Here is a 24,457-nt window from a genome sequence, read left to right as displayed (position 1 = left end):
TTCCTCTCTCTCTCTCTCTCTCTCTCTCTCTCTCTCTCTCTCTCTCTCTCTCTTACACACACACACACACACACACACACACACAAACACACACACTGAAATGTCTTACCAATGAAATTAGGATGACTCCCTTGCAGCATAAGGTTGCCAGTCTGGAATTTTATTCACATGACTAGGTACATTTATTATTCAATGATTGTAAGGCTACCTAAGTAAGCATTTTTAAGAACTTTAAAAATATTTTATCATGTATCTACATTCCTGTATACTCTTCTTAATGTTGCCCAACTAGAAATTCATGTGTGTATGTGTGTGTGTGTGTGTGTGTGTGTGTGTGTATATAGGAATGTTGATACATGATAAAAATATTTTTAAAGTTCTTAAAAATGCTTACTTAGGTAGCCTTACAATCATTGAATAATAAATTTACCCAGTCATGTGAATAAAATCCCAGACTGGCAACCTTATGTTGCAAGAGAGTCACCCTAATTTCATTGATAAGACATTTCTAGCTCCACCCTATTATCATTAGGAAAAGGAATGCAAACTTTTGATTGGCTAGGTATAAACATATATTATGACTCCTGCCTTAATTTCCCAATAAAAGCCTTGTCATAATCTTAATATCTGATTTTGTTACCATGACTTTCCACCTTTCTTGGGTCTCTGTAATAGTTGGTTGTATATCTGCTCCTTTGGTTGGAACAACCAGTAACTCAGATTTACACCTCCCTCTGTGGAAAGAGATCCCAGGTAAGTTCAGTGACTACAGGGTAGAAAATGAAAAATGGTTGGGTTTGTCTTAAGAGAATTGGGACCTATAACTTCTAGTGAACCAAACAGCCGGGTATTTTGAAAAATCTGCACACTAAAATGACCAAGGTTTTTATGAGGATTGCCTCTTCAGCATGACTGGCTTAGTCATTCAGGTAAGAAATAACTTTTTCATTTCATGAATTTTCAGTATATTATAAACTAAAAAGATATTAGATTTCTTTCTTAAAAATTGGTTTTGGCTCTCTCTCTTCACCAACTCCATTTTCCTTTCTCTTCCTCCTCTTATGGCTCCCATTTTCATCCTCATTGTTTTGTACCAAACATTTATGAAATAACCCCTGTGTTAAGGATTTTGTATCCAGCACTGGCCAATAGAACTTTCTTCCTTGATAAATATTATGTGCGGGCACTTTCTGGTAGGGTAACACCAGCCACATATAACTGTTGAGCACATAAAATGGGGCTAGTGTGACTAAAGAATTGAGTTTTAAATTTTATTTAATTTGAATTAACTTACATGGCTCAGATGGCTAGTGACTACTCTGGAGAGGAATGCGCAGACAGTGGGCATTCACTAAGGCAAAACACATGGTTCCAACCTCTAGAGACTAAAACCTGTTGTGTGATGTGTGATGAGTGTGTGTTTGATGTGTGATGTGTGTGTGTGTGTGTGTGTGTGTGTGTGTGTGTGTGTGTGTGATAGAAAAGAAAGAAAGGCCCAGCCAGAGCAGAAATGCATACAGTGTACTAGGAGAGAAATTGATTGCACTATTGGGTAAGAAGGCCAAGTATTTGTGTTTGGAACAAAAGAATATAGAAATACTTTATTTCATGAAGAGATATGATGAAAAAAAAATTTGTTCAGAATTACCAAGAATGAGTGTTAGACTAACTAAAGGAAGTAAGTGGAATGGGTGTGACCAGGCTGGACACCTTAGAGCTAACCCAGGTGTTAGGTATAAACATTGATTAAGGAGTGGCAAAGCAAAAAATCTTAAAAGGAAAAAAAAAAGACAAAATTCTGGAATTGGCTATAAAGGAGGGAAGAAGAGTTAAAGATGTCTGAAGGAGTGGTGAAACTGAAAAAATACTTTATTTTTCCAACAGAAAGAGGAAAGTTCACCAAGACTCATGTTGCAGGTGTTGAGCTCAGACGGAGGCAGGTTCAGTTGTGATGACTTGAAGTCACAGATGGAGAAGCTCTGTAGGGATTTGACAAAAACAGACTGGAGCTCTGTAAGGCTTCAGGTGTTAGGTACTAACAGAACCTGGGTATTGGCAACACAAGGCCATCCTTAGGGCCCAATCAATGAGTCATTTTAAAAGGAGAGAGAGTCTCGCTTGTCTGGTGTTTCTCAATGGTTAGCATTGGTCTGTAATCCAGGTGGGGCACATGCTCCAATTGCAGCCCCAACCCCAGTGCGGGGCTCTCTTTCCCTCTCCCTTCATCTCTGAAGTCAATAAAAATATATTTTAAAATAATAGAGTAAAAAGAATAATGAATTTGAGAAATTGACATCCATTAACAAAATCACTCAGATCCTTACTCTTGCCCAATTGAAGGTAAGCAGGTCAAAAGGAGCAAGTGAGGGACTAAAACAAGAAGGTAAGAGAGAAGCAATATAGGTTCATATTATCTTTACCCCCTTCTCTTCCTGTAAATTTGCTGACACAAGGAGCTAAAAAATAGCCATCTTATAGTCTCACCTTCCAACTTAAAGGAACTGTTATTGTTTCCCCTGGAAAACATATTCTTCCTTTGAAATTAAGATCATGAGATGAGAACAGCCCAAAGTTGCAGGCACAACAAGCAAAAGTTGATTAGTGAATCATTAGAAATAATAGTGAGGACTGACACTTTGATTTTCACTCCTTGAGTTTGGAAACCGTAAGTCAGGTCTATAGAAGAAATAGCACCATGGAATAGTCTTTGATAACCAACATATACCAAATCTGGAGGCCATTGCCTCAGCCACACAAGTACGGTAACTGATTCTTCAAAGATCATTCCAGGTACTTCAAAATGATGGGACATGGTCAGACAGTAAATTCCACAGCATGAGCCTATTTCTGCTCTGTACTTTGCTTTGCTTTTTAAAATATGTTTTTAGTAATTTCAGAGATGAAGATATATAGAGAGAGATAGAAACATCAATGATGAAAGAAAATCATTGATTGGTTGCCATACGGGGAACTGAACCTGCAACCTGGTTTTGCTCCCTGACTGGGAATCTAACTGTGACCTCCTGGTTTATAGGTCGCTGCTCAACGACTGAGCCATGCTGGCCTGACTCAACTGTGTTCTTTCAAGAAGTGCCAATATATCATGCAGAAGTATCTGTAAATCAAACTTATTATTATTGTTATTGTTATTATTATTATTATTATTATTATTATTATTATTACTTTGGCCAACACAGTAGTCTCTTTTTATTTTTAAATTAATTTTATTTTAGTGTTTAAGGTATTGCAAATAGTAGTACATATGTCTCCTTTCCCTCCCTTCCCCCGATTAATCTCCCCTGGCCTCCCTTGGGGGTGGCATTGAGACAGCTGGTCATATGGAATTGTCCGTGAAGTCAGAAATGAGGCATGGAATGGAAAAAGCTGAAGGCATATGGGTCATGGGAATCTGACCCACTCTGTCAGGCAGCTTACTGTGTATACAGGGCCTGTTCAAAATCATCCTTTTATATTCTACTTCAATTTAGTGACGGGCTTGGTGGTCAAATTATACCCTTTCATGATGGGCAATCCAGGTTGCATGGTAACTTGTTAGATCATGGTCAGGCATGTAAGAGCCAGTAACAAAGGAGAAATTGTTCCTCAAAGGGAAAGCCATGTTTGCAGAGGATTCTAGAGCTTGAATACAAAATCCTAATAGTCTGGACTGCAATTCAAAAACAGCGGCCCACCGAAGGCTCCATATAGCCTCCCAGTCTTACACGGATACTTCAAGCACCATTGTGCTTTTGGGTCATATGGTTCAGGTGACAGAGCAGATTTCATGGCAGCCAGACTAGTGGCAGAGAGTCCTGTTGTGCTGGGTCTCACTGAAATGAGCAGCTTTTCTGGCCACTCCAATGAGGCATGGCCTTCAGACTTCAGAGGCCACCGAAGCCATGGGCTTATTTCTCAGCAATAGTTGCAAAACCCACGATGAAATGTAGATACATTACATCCCAGAATGCTGGAGAGGGAGGTGTAATTTTAGAAAACAGTGGATACTGTGAGGTCAAAGATGGCTGAATATACACAGTACTCTATTGTGTATTTGTTTCTCATAAAAGTACAGGGTAGCAATTTTGAAACTGTTATAAGTGCATGTATCCCAGGTTGAACAAAAAAGCAGTATCTGAGGATAGTAAGGGCCTGGATCACCACCACCAGAGAAAAGATACAAGTATAAGAGTGGGGTCTGGACAACTGTAGCATGAATCATTGGTTATGATTGCCTGAGACCATATACTTGTCCTCCCCTAAAGCATATCCCAGTATACAAGCTAGCTATGAAACAATAACAGGGACTGACTGTAAAAATGCTTTTGTCAGGCAGGATGGATCACATCTGTTTAGATCTCTTATTGCCAATAAACATACAATTTATGGATTTATGATGTTGCGCTGGTGATGGGAATTAAGCTCATAGGCATTTTTAAAACCTGTATCAGTAACAGAACATAAAATTGGGAATCCTAAGAGTGGAATCACTGCCTTTGAGGACAGTGTATTTGCATATGCTATTCAGAACATGTCTTTTAAACCAAATGCAAATTGCACATTCGTGCAGGAGAACAAGACAATTAGGATGCAGTGTCTGAAGCTTTCTTTCCCTCCAAAATCAATTCTGTGTATGTCTGCTTCTTGCTTGTATCCTAGAAAGTATTAATAAGCTTAAGATTGAGAAAAATTTCAGATTCATGTGAATCCGTTTTGAAAGTTATATTCTTTCTTCGCTTTAACATTTTCATGATAAGAGAAATATAAATTAAATACATACTGACATGCCATTCCTCTACTCAGAAATTAGCAAAAATCAACAACTTTAAACCTTTATTACCCCACAGAGGAAACTGACCATCCTATGTAATAAAATGCTAATAGGCAAGTTGTCCCCTCGACTGGGAGCTCAAAAGAAAGTTTGAGCAGCAGGTGGGGTTGGCTGTGGCCCCTCCCCCTGGCTAGCTTGGCCTGATTGCCAAATTGGGTCAGGCCAGCCAGACCCCACCCATGCAGAATTTGTGCACCTGGCCTTTAGTATAAAATAAAATAACATAACATATATGAATTTTCAATTTTTAATAAAACTTATTTTTTTGCAATAATTATCTATTCATAGGAAAGTGCAAGAAAATATACAGGAAGGTATCAGGCACCCTTCATCTAAACTCCCTCAATGTGAACATTTTATATTATCAAACAAAACTATTAATATTGGTTCAAGCCATATAGCTTATTCAGATGTTACCAGTTATACTTGTACTCATTTGTGTGCCAGTACCTATATGTGTGTATATCTATGCAAAATCATCACAGGTGTAGCATTTTGTAATCATTATCACAATCAAGATAATGAATTATACTATCAACACAAGACTTCCTCATTCTGCCTTTTTATATTTACATTTAGCCCATCCCTTCCCCATCCTGACCTTTAGAAATGACTAATCTGTTCTTCACTCCTAAAAGAAAGAAAGAAAAAAAAGAAAAAGAAAAAACAAAACAAAAAAAGGTCTTCACTTTTTAAAAAACTGCCCAATTATTTTCTAGAGTGGTTGTACCATTTTACATTTCCACCAGCAGCATACAAATGAACATGCTTGCTAGCATTTGTGCTATCACTACTTTTTATTTTAACCATTAGAGGCATGCAGTGATGTCTCATTGTGGTTTTAATTTGCATTTCTTCAATGACTAAAAGTTGCTAATTAAACATTTTTTAATTGATTTTTTACAGAGAGGAAGGGAGAGAGATAGAGAACTAGAAACGTCGATGAGAGAGAAACATCGACCAGCTGCCTCCTGCACACCCCCTACCGGGGATGTGCCCGCAACCAATGTACATGCCCTTGACCAGAATCGAACCTGGGACCCTTCAGTCTGCAGACCGATGCTCTTACCACTGAGCCAAACCGGCTCTGGCTAATTAAACATTTTTTTATATACTTTCTTGACATCTTTATATCTTCGGCAAAATGGCTGTTCATGTCTTGACCAATTTTCTAAATTGATTACTTTCTGTTCAGTTTTGAGAATTCTTTATATAGTCTAGACATAAGTCCTTTGTTGGATAAGTGGTTTGCAAATACTTTTGCTTAGTCTATAGCTTATCTTCTCCTCTTCAAAATAGACTCTTTCATAGAATAAAAACCTGGGACCTTTCAGTCCATAGACAGACGCTCTACCATTACTGGTTTCAGCAACTTTTACTTTTAAGTGCTCTGGGATTCAAGTCTAAGAATTATTTGTCTAATCATAGGTGTCAAAAAAATTTTTATCCTGTTTTCTCTAGGAGTTTTATAGTTTTGTGTATTAAATTTGCGTTCCTAATCTACTCTGAGTTAATTTTTGTATAAGGTGTGTGAATTACTCTGAGGTTTATTTGTTTGCGCCAGCATCACTTACTCAAAAATCTATCCCTCTTTTAGTAAATTGCCTTTGCATCTCTGTCAAAAATTACTTATTTGTGAAGATTTATTTCATTTCCCTGTTCTGTTTCATAATCTTTGTGCCTAGTCCTCCAACCGGGCCACATTGATTTCTGTGGCTATGTATTAATATGCAGCCAGGGAAACTGACTCCTCCTGTTGTGTTCCTATAGTTCAAAATAGTTTTTGAATAATACAGGGTCTTTCTCGGTTCATATAAGTTTTAGAATAAACTTCTTTATATTTAGTGGAAATATAAATGTTGAGTTACTGGTAAGAATTAGATGGAACCTATATATAAATGTAGGGAGTATTCATATCTCTATTATATTAAGCTAGAGGCCCGGTGAATGAAATTTGTGCACTTGGAGGGAGGGATCCCCCAGCCTGGTCTGTGCCCTCTCACAGTGCAGGAGCCCCTTGATCAATCTCCCCAAAGAGGTAGGCCCCACCCACCCACCCAGGGCTCCTCAATGGATTGCCCCAAAGAGGTAGGCCAGAGCCAGGGGTCCTGCCTCTGCACGGAGCTGTGGGACCTCTGGTCTCATCACGCGGAGCTGCAGGAACTGCCTCTGCGCCATACAGAGCCATGGGACCCCTGGCTTCGGGGGACCTGCCCACCAGTGTACACCTTGCTGTGCATGCAGCCTCCTGGTGATCGCTCTTTACGGCATGAGGGCGTCTCAGCATGAGGGCATCACGACCATATAGACTTTTATTCTATAGGATTATCCAAACTATGAGTATGGTATGTCTCTACAAGCAATTATGTCTTCTTCGATTTATTTCATCACACAGATTCCTTACGTTTCCTTAGATTTTAACTTAAATACTCAATTTTCTTTGGAGTTATTATAAATGGCACTTAAAAAAAAAAAAGCCTGTTCCCATACCTGGCTGGTGTGGCTCAGTGGTTGAGCACTGACCTATGAATCCAGAGGTCACAGTTCAATTTCCAGTCAGGCCACGAGCCCGGGTTTCGGGCTCAATCTCCAGATGGGGCTTGTCGGAAGCAGCTGGCCAATGATCCTCTCTCATCACTGATGTTTCTATCTCTCTATCCTTCTCTTTTCCTCTATAAAATCAATAAAAATATTTTTTTTTAATTACCTACAATATAAGGTGAAAAAACAGAAACCAATAACATATTATTATTATTATTATTATTATTATTATTATTGAGTTAAGAGAGGATGGGAGAGGGAGGGAGATAGAAGCATCAATGATGAGAAACAATCATTGGTAGGCTGCTTCCTGCATGCCCCACACTGGGGATGACCACCTGGTTCATAGGTAGATGCTCAACCCCTGAGTCACGCTGGCTGGGCTGTAAGTAATTTTCTTGTCCTTCTGTTATTGATTTCCAGCTTGATTTTACTGTAGTCAGAGAACAACTGCCAAGTGCTTGGCCAGAGAGTGCAGCTTTTCTTGTGACTATTGTGCATTCCTGATGGGCAGTTTCAGGTTGCTGGACTCTCTGGCTCTGTGCTGCTTGGACCAGTTCTACATAGGTTTTGACCTGCTTTGTGCAGGTGCCACTGGAAGCTGTATTTCAGTTTACTCTGTACCTCTTATCTACTGCCTTGGACTTCAACTGTTCTGCTGCTCCCTGGGACATCTGTTTGGACTCTGATTTGTGCAACCAGAATGGCGGGAGAGTTCTTATCCTTTGAGTCGCCTTACTCAGTGGATGATTAGACAAAATTCCACTCACTTTGTTCTTTCGAGGCCACTGGGCCTTTCATAATAATGGTCTTCATTAGTCCCAAGCCAACATTAAGCACCCTTATCCTTAGTGGAGGCAAGCCAACCGTCTCTTCCTATATTAGCTTATCCTCCATTTCTTACTTTCTCCCTCCTTTTTTTATTTTCTTTCTCTAACCCCAAATAAACCACCTTTGCCTCAGATCCTACTAATGTGGAATTTGGGTTAACAGATCGGACATACAAGTCTGGTCTTGCACATTACTGACACATAAAAAAAAATCTGGTGAGGTAAAAATATCACTAAAATATGTTTCAAATTCTATCTAAAATTATTTACTTTATACTTTTATGTTGCTAAATGCCATCCAATAGAGATGAATTTAGATCAATAATACCTCTTGTCCAGCCTATGTGGCTCTGTGGTTGAGCATCAACCCATGAGCCAGAAGGTCAGGGTTGAATTCCCAGTTAGGGCACATGGCAGGGTTGCAGACTCGACCCCCATTGTGGGGGGTGCAGGAGGTAGCTGATCAATGATTCTCTCATCATCAATGTTTCTAACTCTCTCCCCCTCCCTTCTTTCCTCTGAAATAAATAAAAACATATTTAAAAATATACAATTCCGCCAAAGCCGGTTTGGCTCAGTGGTAGAGCGTCGGTCTGCGGACTGAAAGGTCCCAGGTTCGATTCCGGTCAAGGGCATGTACATTGGTTGTGGGCACATCCCCGGTAGAGGATGTGCAAGAGGCAGCTGGTCAATGTTTTTCTCTCATCGACGTTTCTAGCTCTCTATCTCTCTCCCTTTCTCTCTGTTAAAAATCAATAAAATATATATATTTTTTAATATAAAAAATAAATAAATAAAAATATACAATTCCTCTGAAGAGGACATACAATTCATTATCATAGATAATATGAAAGACAGAACACCAGATAGAAATAAATTTAGGAAGAAACCAAGCATCACTAAAAAGTCTGAAGACTGATATATAATCAAAATCATTTACTTAGGAGATCATTAACAAGATAGGTACCTCACTATCTTTATTTCTCTCCACCCTATCATTTTTCAGTAACAATAATAAAGAGTTTTTATTGGAAGATGTACAAAAAAAATAATCATATGACTTCCTCCTCCAGTTCCATTAACTTCTTGTCATAATTTTAATCTCCAGGTTAAACACCAGGACTTCCCATTTTCCTGGGTTTGTGTAATGAGTGGCTGTAATTTTGCTTCTTTTACAGTAGTATCCAATCTCTCAGATGCATATCCCCCTCTGTGGAAAGATTGTCCTGATCAGCTTAGTGATTACAAGAAAGAAAATGGAAAGTACATCATTAATTCCTGGCATTACCTTGAAAGACAAGGAACATATAAAGTCCTATTGAATGCAACAGCCAAGTATTTTGAAAAATTTGCACCAGAAAATGAACAGAATATTTTATGGGGATTACCTATATTTCATGGATGGCAATATCATACAGGTAAGAACAACTCTCCTTTTCATTACAATGACCCTTTGACTTAACTGAAAATTAAATAGGAAGCATTACCTTGTATATGTAACACCACTTTTGTGAAAAATCATTTTTCTTTTTCTTCTTCCCACTCCTTTTCCAACTATTTCCCCCTATTCTTCCCCATCTACTTTTCTCCTCATTCTTTCTTAAACTAATTTCATCAAGCATTTATGGACTGCCCCAGTTTTCATGGTGTTTCTACTCAGAACTGTGTGCAATAATGAAAATTTTATCTTTGCGCTGTCCAGGCTACAGGACAACTACTGTGGGAACAGGAGACCTACTGTGCTCCTGTGTTATTATATATGACTAATGGGCACTTGAGATGGATAATGCTTCCAAAGACCTGAATTTTCAATTTTATTTAAATTAATTTAAATTTAAATTGTTACAAATGGCTACTGAATTCTCCATTCACTGAGACACAGCATATCAGACCTAGTTCATTCCATATCAACAACTATTAATTGTGATGCTTCTAGGTGCCAAGCCTAGTGCTAAGTCCTGGGGAGTATACCATGAACAAATGAGTTAAAGCAATATACATTAAATACACAAGGTTACATAAAATTAATTTCTATTACCTACAGTTCTAAATGTGATTAAGTAATCATGAAGACTGGAGTGTCAAAGCATAAAAATCCTTTGCAGGAAAACCTTTCTTTCATATGTTTTCTCCCTGAAAATTATATCTCCATTCAGAAATAAAGGTGAGGATTTGTATTGTAACAAAAATGTCATAAATTCCAAACTCTCTTATTCTGGTTAACAATGGCATTCAAGAAATAAGGGACCTTCACCATCAGCTTCCAGAAAATTGTACTAAAAGAAAAGAATCAGTGAGAGAATGGGTAGTTTTGGGGGAAAGATAGGAGATAAGACTCTGCAAGGTCTGATCTATAACAGCATCCTGAACTGGGCATTACAAGCAAGTTTGTCAGGAGCATCTCCTGATACTCAGTATAAGTCCTATTCCTAGGCGGTCCTCAGCATGGAGAAGAAAAATATCTGAACTCCTGGGACACGGTTGAGGAAGATCCCAAACACCCTATACAATAAAAGGTTAATATGCAAATTGTCCCTCTGGTGATCATTCAACTAGGAGACAGGGAGTTTAACCTCTGGCTATGATATGCACTGACCCCACCAGGGGGTGGTGCAGAACATGGCAGGCATCGGAGATGCTGCGCTGGCAGCTGGTGGTAGTGGAGGCACCGTTGGCCCCAATGGGCTCCAAGGAAAGCAGGAATGTGGTGGGGCAGGTGAGGGGGTAGAGCCAGGCCATGGCAAGGTGCCAGGCAGGGCTATGGGGCTGTGAGGCTGGGAGCATGAGCTGGGGCCCAATCTCTGCAGGCCAGCCTGAGGGACCCCACTTGTGCATGAATTCATGCACTGGGCCTCTAATAAGTGTCATAAAGTTTTCTACCCTGGATTCTCTAATGAACAAATAGCAAGGTCAAATATGGGATTGGATACCTTGCAAATTTTATTATTTTTACTCAAGAATATAATAAATATGTTTGGGGTAGGATTAGGGGTAGGATCCTTCTCTTTTTTAGTGGCTGATTTTACTTACTTTTTAATTGAAGTAAACTACATGACATAACTAGAGAAAATCAAAATAGGATTACATTTTTTAAAAATAACCATAAAAGTATTTTAAGCTAAGGACCATCAACAATGACCAGAAAGAAAATGTATTCTCATCTTTAAAGAACTATTTTTACCCTCTGTCCACTCTTTCTCTGCCTCTCAACTACATCACCCACCTCAATACCTAACTTTACAGGCAACCACGGGTTTTCTGTCTCTAACAGAAGATTAAGGAGCATTATCTAGAATTTTCATATAAACTGTTGTTTCATATATTCTTTTTTGGTCTGGTTTACTTCAGTTGTCATGATGCTTTTGAGATTTATTCATTTGCTTGCATATGTCAGTATTTATTCATTTTTATTGCTTAGCAGAAATTTTGCCTAGGAAAATATTGGAATTGGGAAGAGAATAGTGGGAGTCTAAGACAAGATAAAGAAGTGCCATGAGAGAGGAAAAGATGGAGGAAAAGGGAGGGCTGTGGAAAGTGTACAGAAACTTATTTTAGATTCCATGCCTCCACTCAAAGGACTTATAACACAGGAAGAAAAATTAGAAATGATACAACCCAAGGACAATAAAAGGCCTGCAAATAAAAACATACTAGATAAAAGTGAGAGTGCTGTGAGCTAGAAATAGAAAAAGATTTAAATTGAATCTTGGGGAAAAAGGTGGAATGTTATTGGATTATTTTTTTAAGTAATCCATAAAGAAAAAAGATAGCATGAACTAAAGGATAAAGCTTGGAATTAGTGTAGCATATGGGAGAGAAAAGGAGAGGGAGAGAAAGAAATGCTGGGGTTACAGGAGATACATAACCTTTTGCTAGCGAAATAATATAATTGGAAAGTGGGGTAAATTAATAGTAGAAATTTGGGTTTGAATAATAACAAAAATAGAGTTAATTTTATTCTTAAAAAAATGTGAATGACCAAAAAACACTTTTTGGTGAAGGCTACTGAGAAAGACTTATTTCTTGCCATGGGAAGATAAGAAAAAATTCCTCAGAGAACATAATGACCAGAGGCAAGCATGGTTTTTGTTTTTGTTTTTTAATCTACAGTTTAGAAATGGTCCAGTAAACCCAACTCTGGATTTCCTCTTTTCAGGCAGATTAGCTGACCCCACCCGAAAAACAGACTGTGGCCATAAGGCTGGGGATAGTCTGTGCATCTCTGTAGACAGTTGGTGGGCCGGTGAGTATAAAGTAAAAGTCATTTCACAAATTGATGACCTTCCCACAAAGAATCAACTTAACACTGAATCCCAAATAGAGAAACAGAAACAAAAACCAGTATTACTGCTTTTACAAAACAAATCAACTCAGTCCCAGCTGGTTGGGCTCAGTGGATAGAGTGTTAGCCAGTAAAGCATCCTGGGTGTGATTCCCATCAAGGGCATGTACCTTGGTTGCAGGCTTGATCCCCAGCCCTGGTATGGCCACATTAAGTCCATTATTATCTCTTCATGTTTTAAAATAATAAACCTAAGGCATAAATCTATTCTGCTTTCAGAGAACAGGATTCTTAAGAGAAGCACATTCAAGTTGCATATGAGAATAAGGGAAGTTTCTGATGGCTTCTGAAGTGCCCAGAACTACTGCTTAAGGTTTACCACTTCAATAGCAACCTCTTTTTTTGCTAATAATATTGATCATATCTTTTTGTTTACACAGACCTTAATTTTTATCTCTCTGCAATGCCCTTCCTTGCTGCAGTTGATTCTGGCATAATGGGGATACCATCAGACAAAATCACATTGCTGCCACCATACAAGGATCAAATGAGTTTTTGTTTTAATGTTTCTAGCTGTCGTTCATCCTTTCCAGAAGCAATGAAAAAGTGGAATGAATTTTATCAGGTTTTGTGTATGGCTTTTGTATTGTTTTTTAGTAATTTAATTAATACTCTTTGGGGGTGGCCAGATAATTTTTGAATAATATATTCAATGTAGAGATTTTTTAGGCTTTGAACAAGTTCTTAAGGAATTAAGTTCTTAATATTAAAATATTTATTATGATGACAGAAATATTAATGAGTTGGTTACTGAATGACATCATATTACAATTAACACCCTCATTACCCATTGAATATTGAGGCTGCCCTGTCCACTTTTTTCACACCAAATGAATTATATGCAAACACATGAGAATTATGATTTCATAGAGCATAAAATGTTCTCTTTTATCACAATTTCAGGGCCGACTGAGCAAAAACCTATATAGAAATACAAATATAATATAGGTTGTGGTAAATTTGATCAGATTATTTCAACTCTCTTTATAAACAAATAAAACTTGACTGAAACAATCATTTGACAATCAGAATAGAATATTGATATCTAAAATAAAGTGCCATGGGTGGAAGAGCAAATGATGAAAAACAAACAAGTTTTCCTCTACAGATCTTTATATTTCATATGATTAGGCAAAATACTCTTACTCCTCCTATTTACCCATTTCCTACTCTTAAGACTTTGCGGCAAGTTCATTATATGGCCAGAGAATAACATGTAAATAAAATACTAAAGCTCTAGATCTAAACAGCATAAGATCCTAAAACACATGGCTTTTTGCTTTCAAATAGGTTCAGCATCACAGGTAATTAATATAACTAATATTAAGTTTTTAGAAACTGTTAAGCATTGAATCTTTCATATTTTAACTTTTAGGGGGGAAAACCCTCATTTAAATGTTGAAAAATTATATTTGTAAGTAGAGTTGATTTTCAGGAGAGACAGTTATCATTGCTTAAATAATATAACCCTGTTCTTGTTGGACAGCATTTAAAGTCTGATTCTAGTAGTTTCGATGACCTGCTGAAGTCTTTATGGGCTGCACATGTTTCATCCTTGGAGGTTGTTCATAAAAATTTTCAGAACAGGTAAGAATGGATCTAAAAGTTATTTTGTTTTCACCTGGTAAGAACATTTCCATGCCTTTTTCATTGAAGTGTTTTTTCAATCAACCTGTTTACCAATATGTCAACCATGGGAGGTATTGTAGATAAAGAGAAAACTAACTGATAAGAAAATGTTTGCTGGATAAGGTAAAACGTGTTTTTACAAGTAGGAAGAAAACTATGAGGGGGGAAAAAAAGCAGATTTGTATTATAAAGTATAACAAAATAAAAAGCAATAAATCAAAATCAAACCAGAAATCCAAGAAGACAAACAAAAAGTTGTTTTGCCCAAATTGGTATTTCTAAACCAGAGAATGTAATGACAAATAATTATATGATATCTGCATCTCTTTATCAGAGAAAATAACTTGGTTAACACATATTTAGAAGGAACTGTCCAAGGCATATTAGTTATCATGCTGTGTATCTAAAATAATGTTAAAAGTCTCCCAATTTTATAGCAAGTGAAGTTGAATGAGGCAGCATGACTTGGTCTGGGAGTGAATGACACTATATTTGGGCTAGTATCAGCCACCCAGAGTGAGATGTGGTGTAGAAAGAAGGAAAAGATGGCCACAACCAGTTTGACTCAATGAACAGAGCGTTGGTCTGCAGACTGAAAGGTCCCAGGTTTGATTCCAGTCAAGGGCATGTACATTGGTTGCAGGCACATCCTCGGTGTGCAGTAGGCAGCTGTGCAGTAGGCAGCTGATCGATGTTTCTCTCTCATGAACGTTTCTAGCTCTCTATCCCTCTCCCTTCCTCTCTGTAAAAAAAATCAATAAAATATATTTTTTTAAAGAAAGAAGGTAAAGATAGGTGACTGGTTTAAAAAGCACATGTAAGCACAGGTACACATGCTTGAGGCCTTTTTGTTAACCATCTAATTTTATCTTGCCCACTGATCACATATTCAATTAAGATAAACAAATAACAGATTTAGGAGTCATATTGTTTGTATATATTTGTTCTTATTGCTTTAAAGCTGATTTTCATATTGAAAAGTTCATACTCTTGGCATTCTGTGAAATGAATTGGAATTGTAGCCATCATCACAATTTTTTTGTTGTAACTCAACTGCTTGGCTATTTCTATGACTGCCAATGAAACTTGAGGTTATTGGTCAAGCAAGTAGAGAGAGGGTTGCAACCTCAAGATCATAATTGAGATCAAGTGATTATAATTTATAGAAAACTAGAGACCGTATGCACGAAGACTCATGCAAGAATGGACCTTCCTTCCCCTGGCTACTGCCACCACCTTTGCTCTGCCTTTCCACCTGCCCATGCTACTCAGAGGCCTGGAGCTGCTGGCGTGGTGCAGGATGCCTGCATCATTGCCATGACGATGATGCAAGCATCCCACCCCACCCCTGGCCACTTGGCACCTGCATATGCAAATTAACCCACCTTTTTTTGTTGTTGTTGTTGGGTTAATCTGCATACTCACTTTTGATTGGCTGGTGGGTGTCGTGAAGGTACAGTCGATTTGCATCTTTCTCTTTTATTAGTGCAGTTTATAAAATAATATTTTTTGCAAACTTTTCCAATCACATGCAAAATGAAATTCTTCTAGAAAATTGCATTTTTAATATCAACTCTCAGAGGATAATGAGAGCAACCCTCAATATATGAAATAAAATAACAAAGTTGAATTAACTGCAATTCTAGGGAAGGAGAACGACATCTGTCAGGCCCAGTATCACTAAGCAGGACACTTTTCTCATCTAGTTTTGGGTTATTAGTGAATTGGGTTATAAGGAGATGCAGAGTTCAGGGATTCATGGATTTTAAGTGAATTGAGTTACCAGTTTGAGAATACTCAGGTAAGATAGATATCAATTTTCATTAGAAACATGTTTATACAATGGGCCCCAGTTTCTAATAGCCAGTTCCTAAAGGACTGACTTTTGAAAGATGACACTGATTGAAAGCTTGCCATACTCTGTTTCCCAAACCATTTCCCTGAGGTAAGCTTTGTTGATGGATTGAGCAAGTCTAACAATGTTCTGATGACCACTTGTTACTTTGTCTTTTCCTAGAGATGAGAAAACTTGTTTTTATTCTTGAAAGTATGACAATACTTCAAGTGGTTAAAATTTAAGGATATTTCAGATTTTGTTTATGATCAAATTTCTATTATATGCTTATTTTATTTTTATGCTCATTGCATTTATTCCAAACTATTGAATGTGACTAATTTGGAAATATTTGACTAATTTTTCAATAGGTCAAATTTATAAATAACCTGAGGCAAAGTAATATCCATATGAGTTGTTTGATGAGTAAGTTTAAATGTGTATGTGCCTGTTTTCTTCACACACCACCTCATTTCAGGGGAAAACAAGGAAACACCTCTTGTTGATCTTAGTAGAAACATAAGTACAAAAGTTAATTATTTTTTTACTAACACCTTTACTTTTACTTCCTGAACTTCTGACTTTTTTTTAGATGGCTGTCTACATAGGTATCAACCTAGACCTATATGAATATTTTTTAATAGCTGCATGACAGAATCCAAACTATGGATTTTCTTCTCATCTCTCAGTCAATTCTTAAAACAATAAATTTTATAGATAGTATTTCTTCTGAAGTTTACACAGATTGGTAGTGTCAGGAAGATTTATGTCACAGGTTGTCTGGCTCCAAAGACTAAGCTTTTACCCTTATAACTGTTCTGTTTATAAAATGATGTATCCTGCAAATTGATATTCAAAGATCCATACACAGAAATCCACAACACAATACTGGCAAACAGGATTCAGCCATATATATATATAAATGAAATAAAATAACAAAGTTGAATTTCTAGGGAGGAAGAACAACATCTGTCAGGCCCAGTATCATATATATATAATTATAAACCATGACTACATGGGATTTATACCAGGAATGCAAGCACTGGAGATACTATAACAGTCAATCTCATAACCCAGATGGCTATTGAGTCACTAACCTGTACAGAGATAAACAGCAGAGACATGATGTACAAAAGAATGATTCACAGTCCCAGGATGGAATGCAACAGGGAAAGATTTCATCACGCTACTCAGAACGGCAGGCACACAGTTTAAAACTTAACCATTGTTTATTTCTTGGATTTTCCATTTAATATTGTTGGACCAAAGGTAATGAAAACTGTGAATAGAGAAACTTCGGATATGGGGGGACTACTGTACATACCATCAGGAAAAATAAAAAAATATCAAGCTACCTAAAATGCAAGAAAAATAGTCTGTAAGCTATTTTATTGTTTAATGATTACCTGAAATGGAAATCACATGTTCCTTGAGAAATATCAAAATTCAGCAGAAATTTTGCTAATCTTTGAATGTATCTTTACATCCTATCTAATAAAGAAGGACTATACTAATTGACTCTCATGCTGTTGCAAAGATGGCAGTGGCCTCAGCCAATAAGGAAATAATATGCTAATTGACTGTCCCACCCTCAAAGATAGCAGTGCCCACAGCCAATAAGGAGGGAATATGTTAATTGACTGCCATGCCCTCAAAAATGGCGGCATCCACAGCCACAAGATGGCGGTGCCTGCCTACGGAGTCCCCTCAGCCCCCCAGCCACCCAACGCTGGCCCAAAGGACAGGCAAGCCTTGGATGGCAGCTGCCTAGCCACCCAGGGCCACCTAAAGCTCAGGTAACCAGGGCTGGCCGAGGCTTGCACTGCCTGTAGTGGCAGCAGCAGAGGTGTGATGGGTCGTTGCCTTCTCCTGGTCAATAGGTTGCCTTCCACCCTGAGGGCTCCTGGACTGTGAGGGGGGCAGGCCAGGCTGAGGGACCTTCTTCCAGTGCATGAGTTATTATGCACTGGGCCTCTAGTTTTAAAATAATGAGACTTGGTCACATTTCAGCTTGTATGCAAATGGAGCAGGATTTATGAAAAGGGAAAAGCATTCTACTAAAACCATTTTTCTGGGATGGTAATTTCCAGATTTAAAATTCTAATGGAATCTTTTCAAATTTTCAAATCTAAGAAAAATCAACTGCCAGTTTCTACAATCTACATTCTAAAAAAGTGGTAAGGTGTAGTTTTGAACAAAATATCTGTTTTGAAAATTGAGTTTTCCAAATTCTGAGTTGGCTAATTATAAATGGGAATTTTCCTCCACCCCTTGTCTTATAGGTTAAGGTATTATTCTAAACAAGAAGCAGATTTTGGAAGAAATTGGGCTTTGTTTGCGGATTATTTAGCTCCACTTCTTTTTCCTACAACTTTGGTTAGAACTAATGAATTCCAGAAAGGTCTGCCCACACGAATACTTCTTAGTAGTGACCCAGCCCCCTTCATCAGTGACTTTACTGTCTTTCAGAATAGTGTCCTGATAGCTGTAAATCTTTTGCACATTGTGCATAAGTACACAGGTAAGCAACACTTTAATTTTTGGAAATTCTTATAGTGTTGATTTCAGAAGTAATGAAAAACCATTAGAATCATAGTTATAATATAAATCATTACAACAGAATGTCTAAAGAAATAAATTTTATCTTAACTCATAAATATCTTTACTTTTTTTTTTAGGAACACTGTCTTTCATTGTATGGAAAACTTTAATGATGTCAAAAATTGCAAGAGAACTGTTTCTAGAGATTTTGGAAATCGTCCTTCACTATTTTAATTAAGTACTTCTGGAAATATGTAATAAAATAAAAATCTATGAGAATAATTCCTCAAGGAAAAATGTTCTCAACAATTAGTCATACATATTTGCATAATTTTGTCTTGTCTATGCCTATATTTTAATTAATGTTGCAGTTAATTTGTTTTTAATAATTATTAAATTAGCAATAATAATAAAACCTTTACTGTTCAATGAAAATTTGGTTGAGCCCTGGCTGGTTTGGCTCAGTGGAGAGAGTGTAGGCCCAAGGACTGAGGGGTCCTGGGTTCAATTCTGGTCAAGGGCTCATGCCCGGGTTGCAGGTTTGATCCCCAGTGGGGAGCATGTAGGAGGTAGCCAATCAATGATTCTCTCTCAAAATTGATGTTTCTATCTCTCTCTCTCTTTTCCCTTCAATAAAAAATATTTTTTTAAAAAAGAAGAAGGAGAAGAAGAAGAATCTCAGGCTATCTTAAAAAAAAAATTTGGTTGTATAGCTGAATAAATGCCAATAAATTAATAAATGTCATAAAACCTGATTTGAATTTTGGATGTTATTCTACCTAAATTAATTTCATGAAATTTGAAGGAATAGATTTTCATGGCCAGAAGCAGAAATTTTTAAATAAAAATTCAGATGATGAATTTGGATTTCTAAGACACTTAAAAAGTAACTATTAATTTAGAATGTATTTCTTAATCAAAGATGTTTTGGAAGGCTTTTAGTTTTCTCAAAGTTAGAAAAAGTTATTTTCTAAACTTTTTTTTCTAGTCCATGCTTTTTAAAAACATATTTCAAGACCATACAGGGCGAACATTCTCACTTTTTTTTTTTTTAATATATTTTATTGATTTTTTTTCCCCCCTCCTTCCCTCCCACACATCCCCTCCCTCCCCAGAGTTTTGTGTCCATTGGTTGTACTTATATGCATGTATAAAAGTCCTTCAGTTGATCTATTATCTCCCCCAAATCTTCCTCCCCTCCCCGCTGTAATTTGACAGTCTACTTGTTGATATACTGTCTCTATATCTATCTTTTGGTTCATCAGTTTATAATGCTCTTTATTATCCACAAATGAGTGAGGTATGTGGTGTTTCTCTTTCATTGACTGGCTTATTTCACTCAGCATGATGTTCTCCAATTCCATCCAGGTTGCTGCAAATGATGAGAATTCCTTCTTTTTTATGGCAGCATAGTATTTCATTGTGTAGATGTACCATAGTTTTTGGATCCAATCATCTGCTGACAGACACTTAGGCTGTTTCCAAATTCTGGCTATTGTAGATTGTGCTGCTATGAACATAGGGGTGCATATATCCTTTCTGATTGGTGTTTCTACTTTCTTGGGATATATTCCTAGAAGTGGGATTACTGGGTCAAATGGGAGTTCCATTTTCAGTTTTTTGAGGAAACTCCACACTGTTCTCCACAGTGGTTGCACCAGTCTGCATTCCCACCAGCAGTGCATGAGGGTTCCTTTTTCTCTGCAACCTCGCCAACACTTGTCGTTTGTTGATTTGTTGATGTTGGCCATTCTGACAGGAGTGAGATGGTACCGCATTGTTGTTTTGATTTTCACCTCTCGGACAATTAGTGACTTTGAGCATGTTTTCATGTGCCTTTTGGCCTTCCTTCTGTCTTTTTTTGAAAATGTTCTATTTAGGTCCATTGCCCATTTTTTAATTGGATTATTTATCTTCCTTTTATTTAGTTGTATAAGCTGTTTGTAGATGTTGGAGATTAAACCTTTATCAGTGGTATCATTTGCAAATATGTTCTCTCACACTGTGGGCTTTCTTGTTGTTTTGTTGATGGTTTCTTTTGCTGTAAAAAAGCTTTTTATTTTGATGTAGTCCCATTTGTTTATTTTCTGTTTAGCTTCCATTGCCCTAGGGGCAGTATCAGTGAAGAAGTTCTTTTGGCATACATCTGAGATTTTGCTGCCTGTGGATGCTTCTAGTATTGTTATGGTTTCCCATCTGATGTTTAAGTCCTGTATCCATTTTGAGTTTATTTTTGTGAATGGTATAAGTTGGTGATCTAGTTTCATTCTTTTGCATGTGTCTGTCCAATTTTCCCAACACCATTTATTGAAGAAACTGTCTTGACTCCATTGTATATTCGTGCCTCCTTTATCAAATATTAATTGAGCATATTGATTTGGGTTGATATCTGGGTTCTCGATTCGATTCCATTGATCTATATGTCTGTTCTTGTGCCAGTACCAGGCTGTTTTGAGAACAGTGGCTTGTAATATAGTTTGAAGTCTGGTATTGAGATCCCTCCTACTTTACTCTTCTTTCTCAGGATTGCTGTGGCTATTCAGGGTCTTTTATTGTTCCAAATGAACTTTTGGCGAGTTCTTTCTAGGTCGGTAAAATATGTCGTTGGTATTTTAATGGGGAGTGCATTGAACCTATAGATTGCTTTAGGAAGTATGGACATTTTGATGATGTTGATTCTACCAATCCATGAACATGGTATGTTCTTCCATCTCCTTACATCTTCCTCTATCTCTTTTTTCAGTGTCGTGTAGTTTTCCACATATAGGTCCTTTACTTCCTTAGTTAAATTTATTCCTAGGTATCTTAATTTTTTTGGTGCGATGGTAAATGGAATTGCTTTTTTAGTCTCTGTTTCTGCAGTTTCTCTGTTGGTGTATAGAAAAGCCATGGATTTCTTGGCATTAATTTTGTATCCTGCTACATTGCCAAATTCATTTATTAAGTCAATTAGTTTTTTAATGTAGTCACATTCTCACTTTTAACAAGAGACTGTGTGCTGACAAGAAGGTGGCTTTCCCTCCTGCTGTCCTCATTGTGACTTCCTTCCTCAGCTCTTATGAAGCTTGTTTAGACGGCTTCACATCGAGCCTCAACTGCAGGCAAAATATATCCACTAATGAACCATTTGGAAAAACAAAATGAAAAAATGTAAGGCAAACATTAGATATTGTGGTAAAGCAATAAGGGCACTAATGTGCAAAAGACGAATTTGCATCTAAGCCCTTTCATTTTTCCAACCAGTGCTAGCTGGTTAATCCTCAGCAATTTATCAAATTCCCTTGTGTCTCAGTATGCTTCTTACCAATGAAAAGACTGTAACAAAATGAAGATAATTGAGAGTCACAAGATTTTGATTGTAAAAATCAATTAGTTCAATAACCAGAAGGTGAAGGACATCCAGTATAATGCGTACAAAATGGCACTTGTGGCACAGAGTACACATTTGACGGACAGTACACCAATAAGATAACTCACTGTAGCAAAACTCAATCATGACTACAGCATACACGCCAGGAAGCCCAAACCATGATATGTAACTGTTGACAGAATACAGGTTGCCTCTGGATTAGAAAACAGACCATTTCTTTTTTTCTTTTTTTTTAATATATATTATTGATTTTTTACAGAGAGGAGGGGAGAGGGATAGAGAGCCAAAAACGTCGATGAGAGAGAAACATCGACCAGGTGCCTCTTGCACACCCCCTACCGGGGATGTGCCCGCAACCAAGGTACATGCCCCTGACCGGATTCGAACCTGGGACCCCTCAGTCCGCAGACTGACCCTCTACCACTGAGCCAAACCGGTTTTGGCCAGACCATTTCTTACTCATCTATCATCTATGACTTGAGGTGCCCAGGGCGAGGCAGTGAATTATACCACGAGAAAGGAATCCTGACATGAGGAGACTCAGAATGCATTTAGAGCAGCTGGCATGTCAGCCCGTTTGCCAGACTCACACATGCAAGAGAGAAAAAGAGAAACCTCAACTTTAAAGGGAAGGTGGGATGGGTGGGGAGGGTGAGGTGCAAGAAGGTAAATTCTCCCACTACACATTCAAAATACTTACTTTTATTTTATTTTATTTATTAAATTATTATCTGTGTACATATTTTAACATTGCCTTCCCCTCCCATACATACCCTCCCTCCCCAGAGTTTTGTGTCCATTGGTTGTACTTATATGCATTTATACAAGTCCTTACTTACTTTCATTAGAGATGAACTTTTCACAGTAATCCTTTGTTCAGCATCGCAGAGACAGGCATCTGTTCCATCGTGTTCACCATGGCAAGCCGGTGCTGAGGCAACACCAGAAATGAGGCCACCTCTCAATACTCTCTGTTGAATCCGTTCTAAAGCTTGGGAGTGATTTTCAGAGTTTTCCAGCAACTCCGTGCGATTCTAACAAACGCACAGCACATGCAAAGAGGGAAGAGCTTGGCCTGCATGAGCCTATAGCCTGCGTATTCCCAATTATGGCCCCAAAAGGAAGGTCATAGGGCAGGGGTTTTGAATCGACATCTGTGCATCACTCCTGAGTCCTGTTGGCCTGTACCCTGACTGCAGCCCCTACAGCTAGGGACCAGTTCCACACAGGCTTTGACCTGCTTTTCACAGGTGCAGCTGGCAGCTATATTTCAGTCCGTTTTTGCACCTGGTCCTGCTCTGGGCCTCTATGCCTCTCCTGCTACTTAACATACCTGTAAGAACCTGTTTTGTACTCAGACTTGTTCAACCAGAATGGCAGGAGAGTTTCTACCCATCGGATCACCCCTGTAATAAAAAATTATACCCAGGATCTAGTTTACGGAGGTATGACTGACTAAAGACGTGGGCAGGCCAATGTCATGAATGAATGAATGAATGAATGTTTTCTGAGAGAAGGCCACACGCCATGCCACACAGAGCTCAGGGGAGCAGCAGCACGCCACGCCTAAGCTGACGTTTTCTGAAGGTCCCTGAATAATTTGTAAATCTATTCCTTGCCCCTGCCAAGAGCAGGGTAAGTATGTCTTAACATGAAGAAGTAGTGAGGTATAGTGTTCAGCCCATTTTAAAAGTCCAAGGCTATGGAACATGTTCATAAGATGACCAGGAATCCTGAGTTCTGTTTGGGTACAGAAGGGCTCACCAGCACACTTTCCCTAAGAAGGGTATGACCAAATGCCAGGTCTTGAGCCCTGAGTGTGTGAATGAATGTTGATTTCCGATGAATGCCAGGCAATTTCTTGGTCATCACGAACTTTCTTTTGAAGGAGGGAATGAGGTAGAGATGAAGATATTTCAGGAGCTGCTGCTTTGTGTATTCCAAGGAAACATTTTTAAAGGATTTATTAAGGTATTACATTTTGAAATAACTGGAAGGATGCCAGCTGATTCTGTAATACTGCGGATATATTCAATAAGGTATTGTCATCCACACATTTATACCAAATCCAATTTTTCAGAACTGTCTGCCTGCTCTCTACCTATGAAATGGACTCTATTTTGCTTGGTAGTTCAGTTTGTCCATTAAATTCCGTATATGAGTGAAATAGGGAGAGGTTGAGCAAAAAAGAAAAAAAGAGAGAAGGAACTCATGGACATGACAGTAGTGTGGTGACTGTTGAAGGTGAAAGAGGGCATAGAGGACATAAATGATGATGGAAAAATAAAATTAAATAAATTTAACTTTCACACAAATGAAATTTATATTCAAAAGTTACCAAATTTTATTTATTAATATATTTTATTGATTTTTTACAGAGAGGAAGGGAGAGGGATAGAGAGTTAGAAACATAGATAAGAGAGAAACATCTATCAGCTGCCTCCTGCACACCCCCTACTGGGGATGTGCCCACAACCAAGGTATATGCCCTTGACGGGAATCAAACCTGGTACCTTTCAGTCCGCAGACTGATGCTCTATCC

At 37.9% G+C, this 24,457-nt stretch overlaps 1 protein-coding gene across 2 annotated transcripts; it reads left to right on the top strand.

Moving 5' to 3' along the window:
- Positions 1 to 619: 619 nt before the first annotated feature.
- LOC118705509 (protein LEG1 homolog) lies at positions 620 to 18,827 on the top strand. Of its 2 annotated transcripts, none has more exons than XM_045572819.1 (7): positions 620 to 753; positions 9,378 to 9,617; positions 12,356 to 12,442; positions 12,964 to 13,106; positions 14,028 to 14,128; positions 18,287 to 18,525; positions 18,683 to 18,827. In XM_045572819.1, the coding sequence occupies exons 1-7, from the start codon at positions 642 to 644 to the stop codon at positions 18,781 to 18,783; spliced, it is 1,023 nt and encodes a 340-aa protein (XP_045428775.1). In that variant the 5' UTR covers positions 620 to 641; the 3' UTR covers positions 18,784 to 18,827. The 2 variants fall into 2 exon arrangements, with proteins under 2 accessions (XP_045428775.1, XP_036270244.1); XM_036414351.1 differs by having other exon boundaries at positions 12,922 to 13,106.
- The last annotated feature ends 5,630 nt before the right edge of the window (positions 18,828 to 24,457 follow it).

This window comes from Pipistrellus kuhlii, unplaced genomic scaffold (genome assembly GCF_014108245.1).
Source record: "Pipistrellus kuhlii isolate mPipKuh1 unplaced genomic scaffold, mPipKuh1.p scaffold_m20_p_5, whole genome shotgun sequence".
Lineage (NCBI taxonomy): Eukaryota > Metazoa > Chordata > Mammalia > Chiroptera > Vespertilionidae > Pipistrellus > Pipistrellus kuhlii.
Note: the sequence above shows the minus strand (reverse complement) of the source record. Positions and strands in the feature narration are given on the sequence as shown.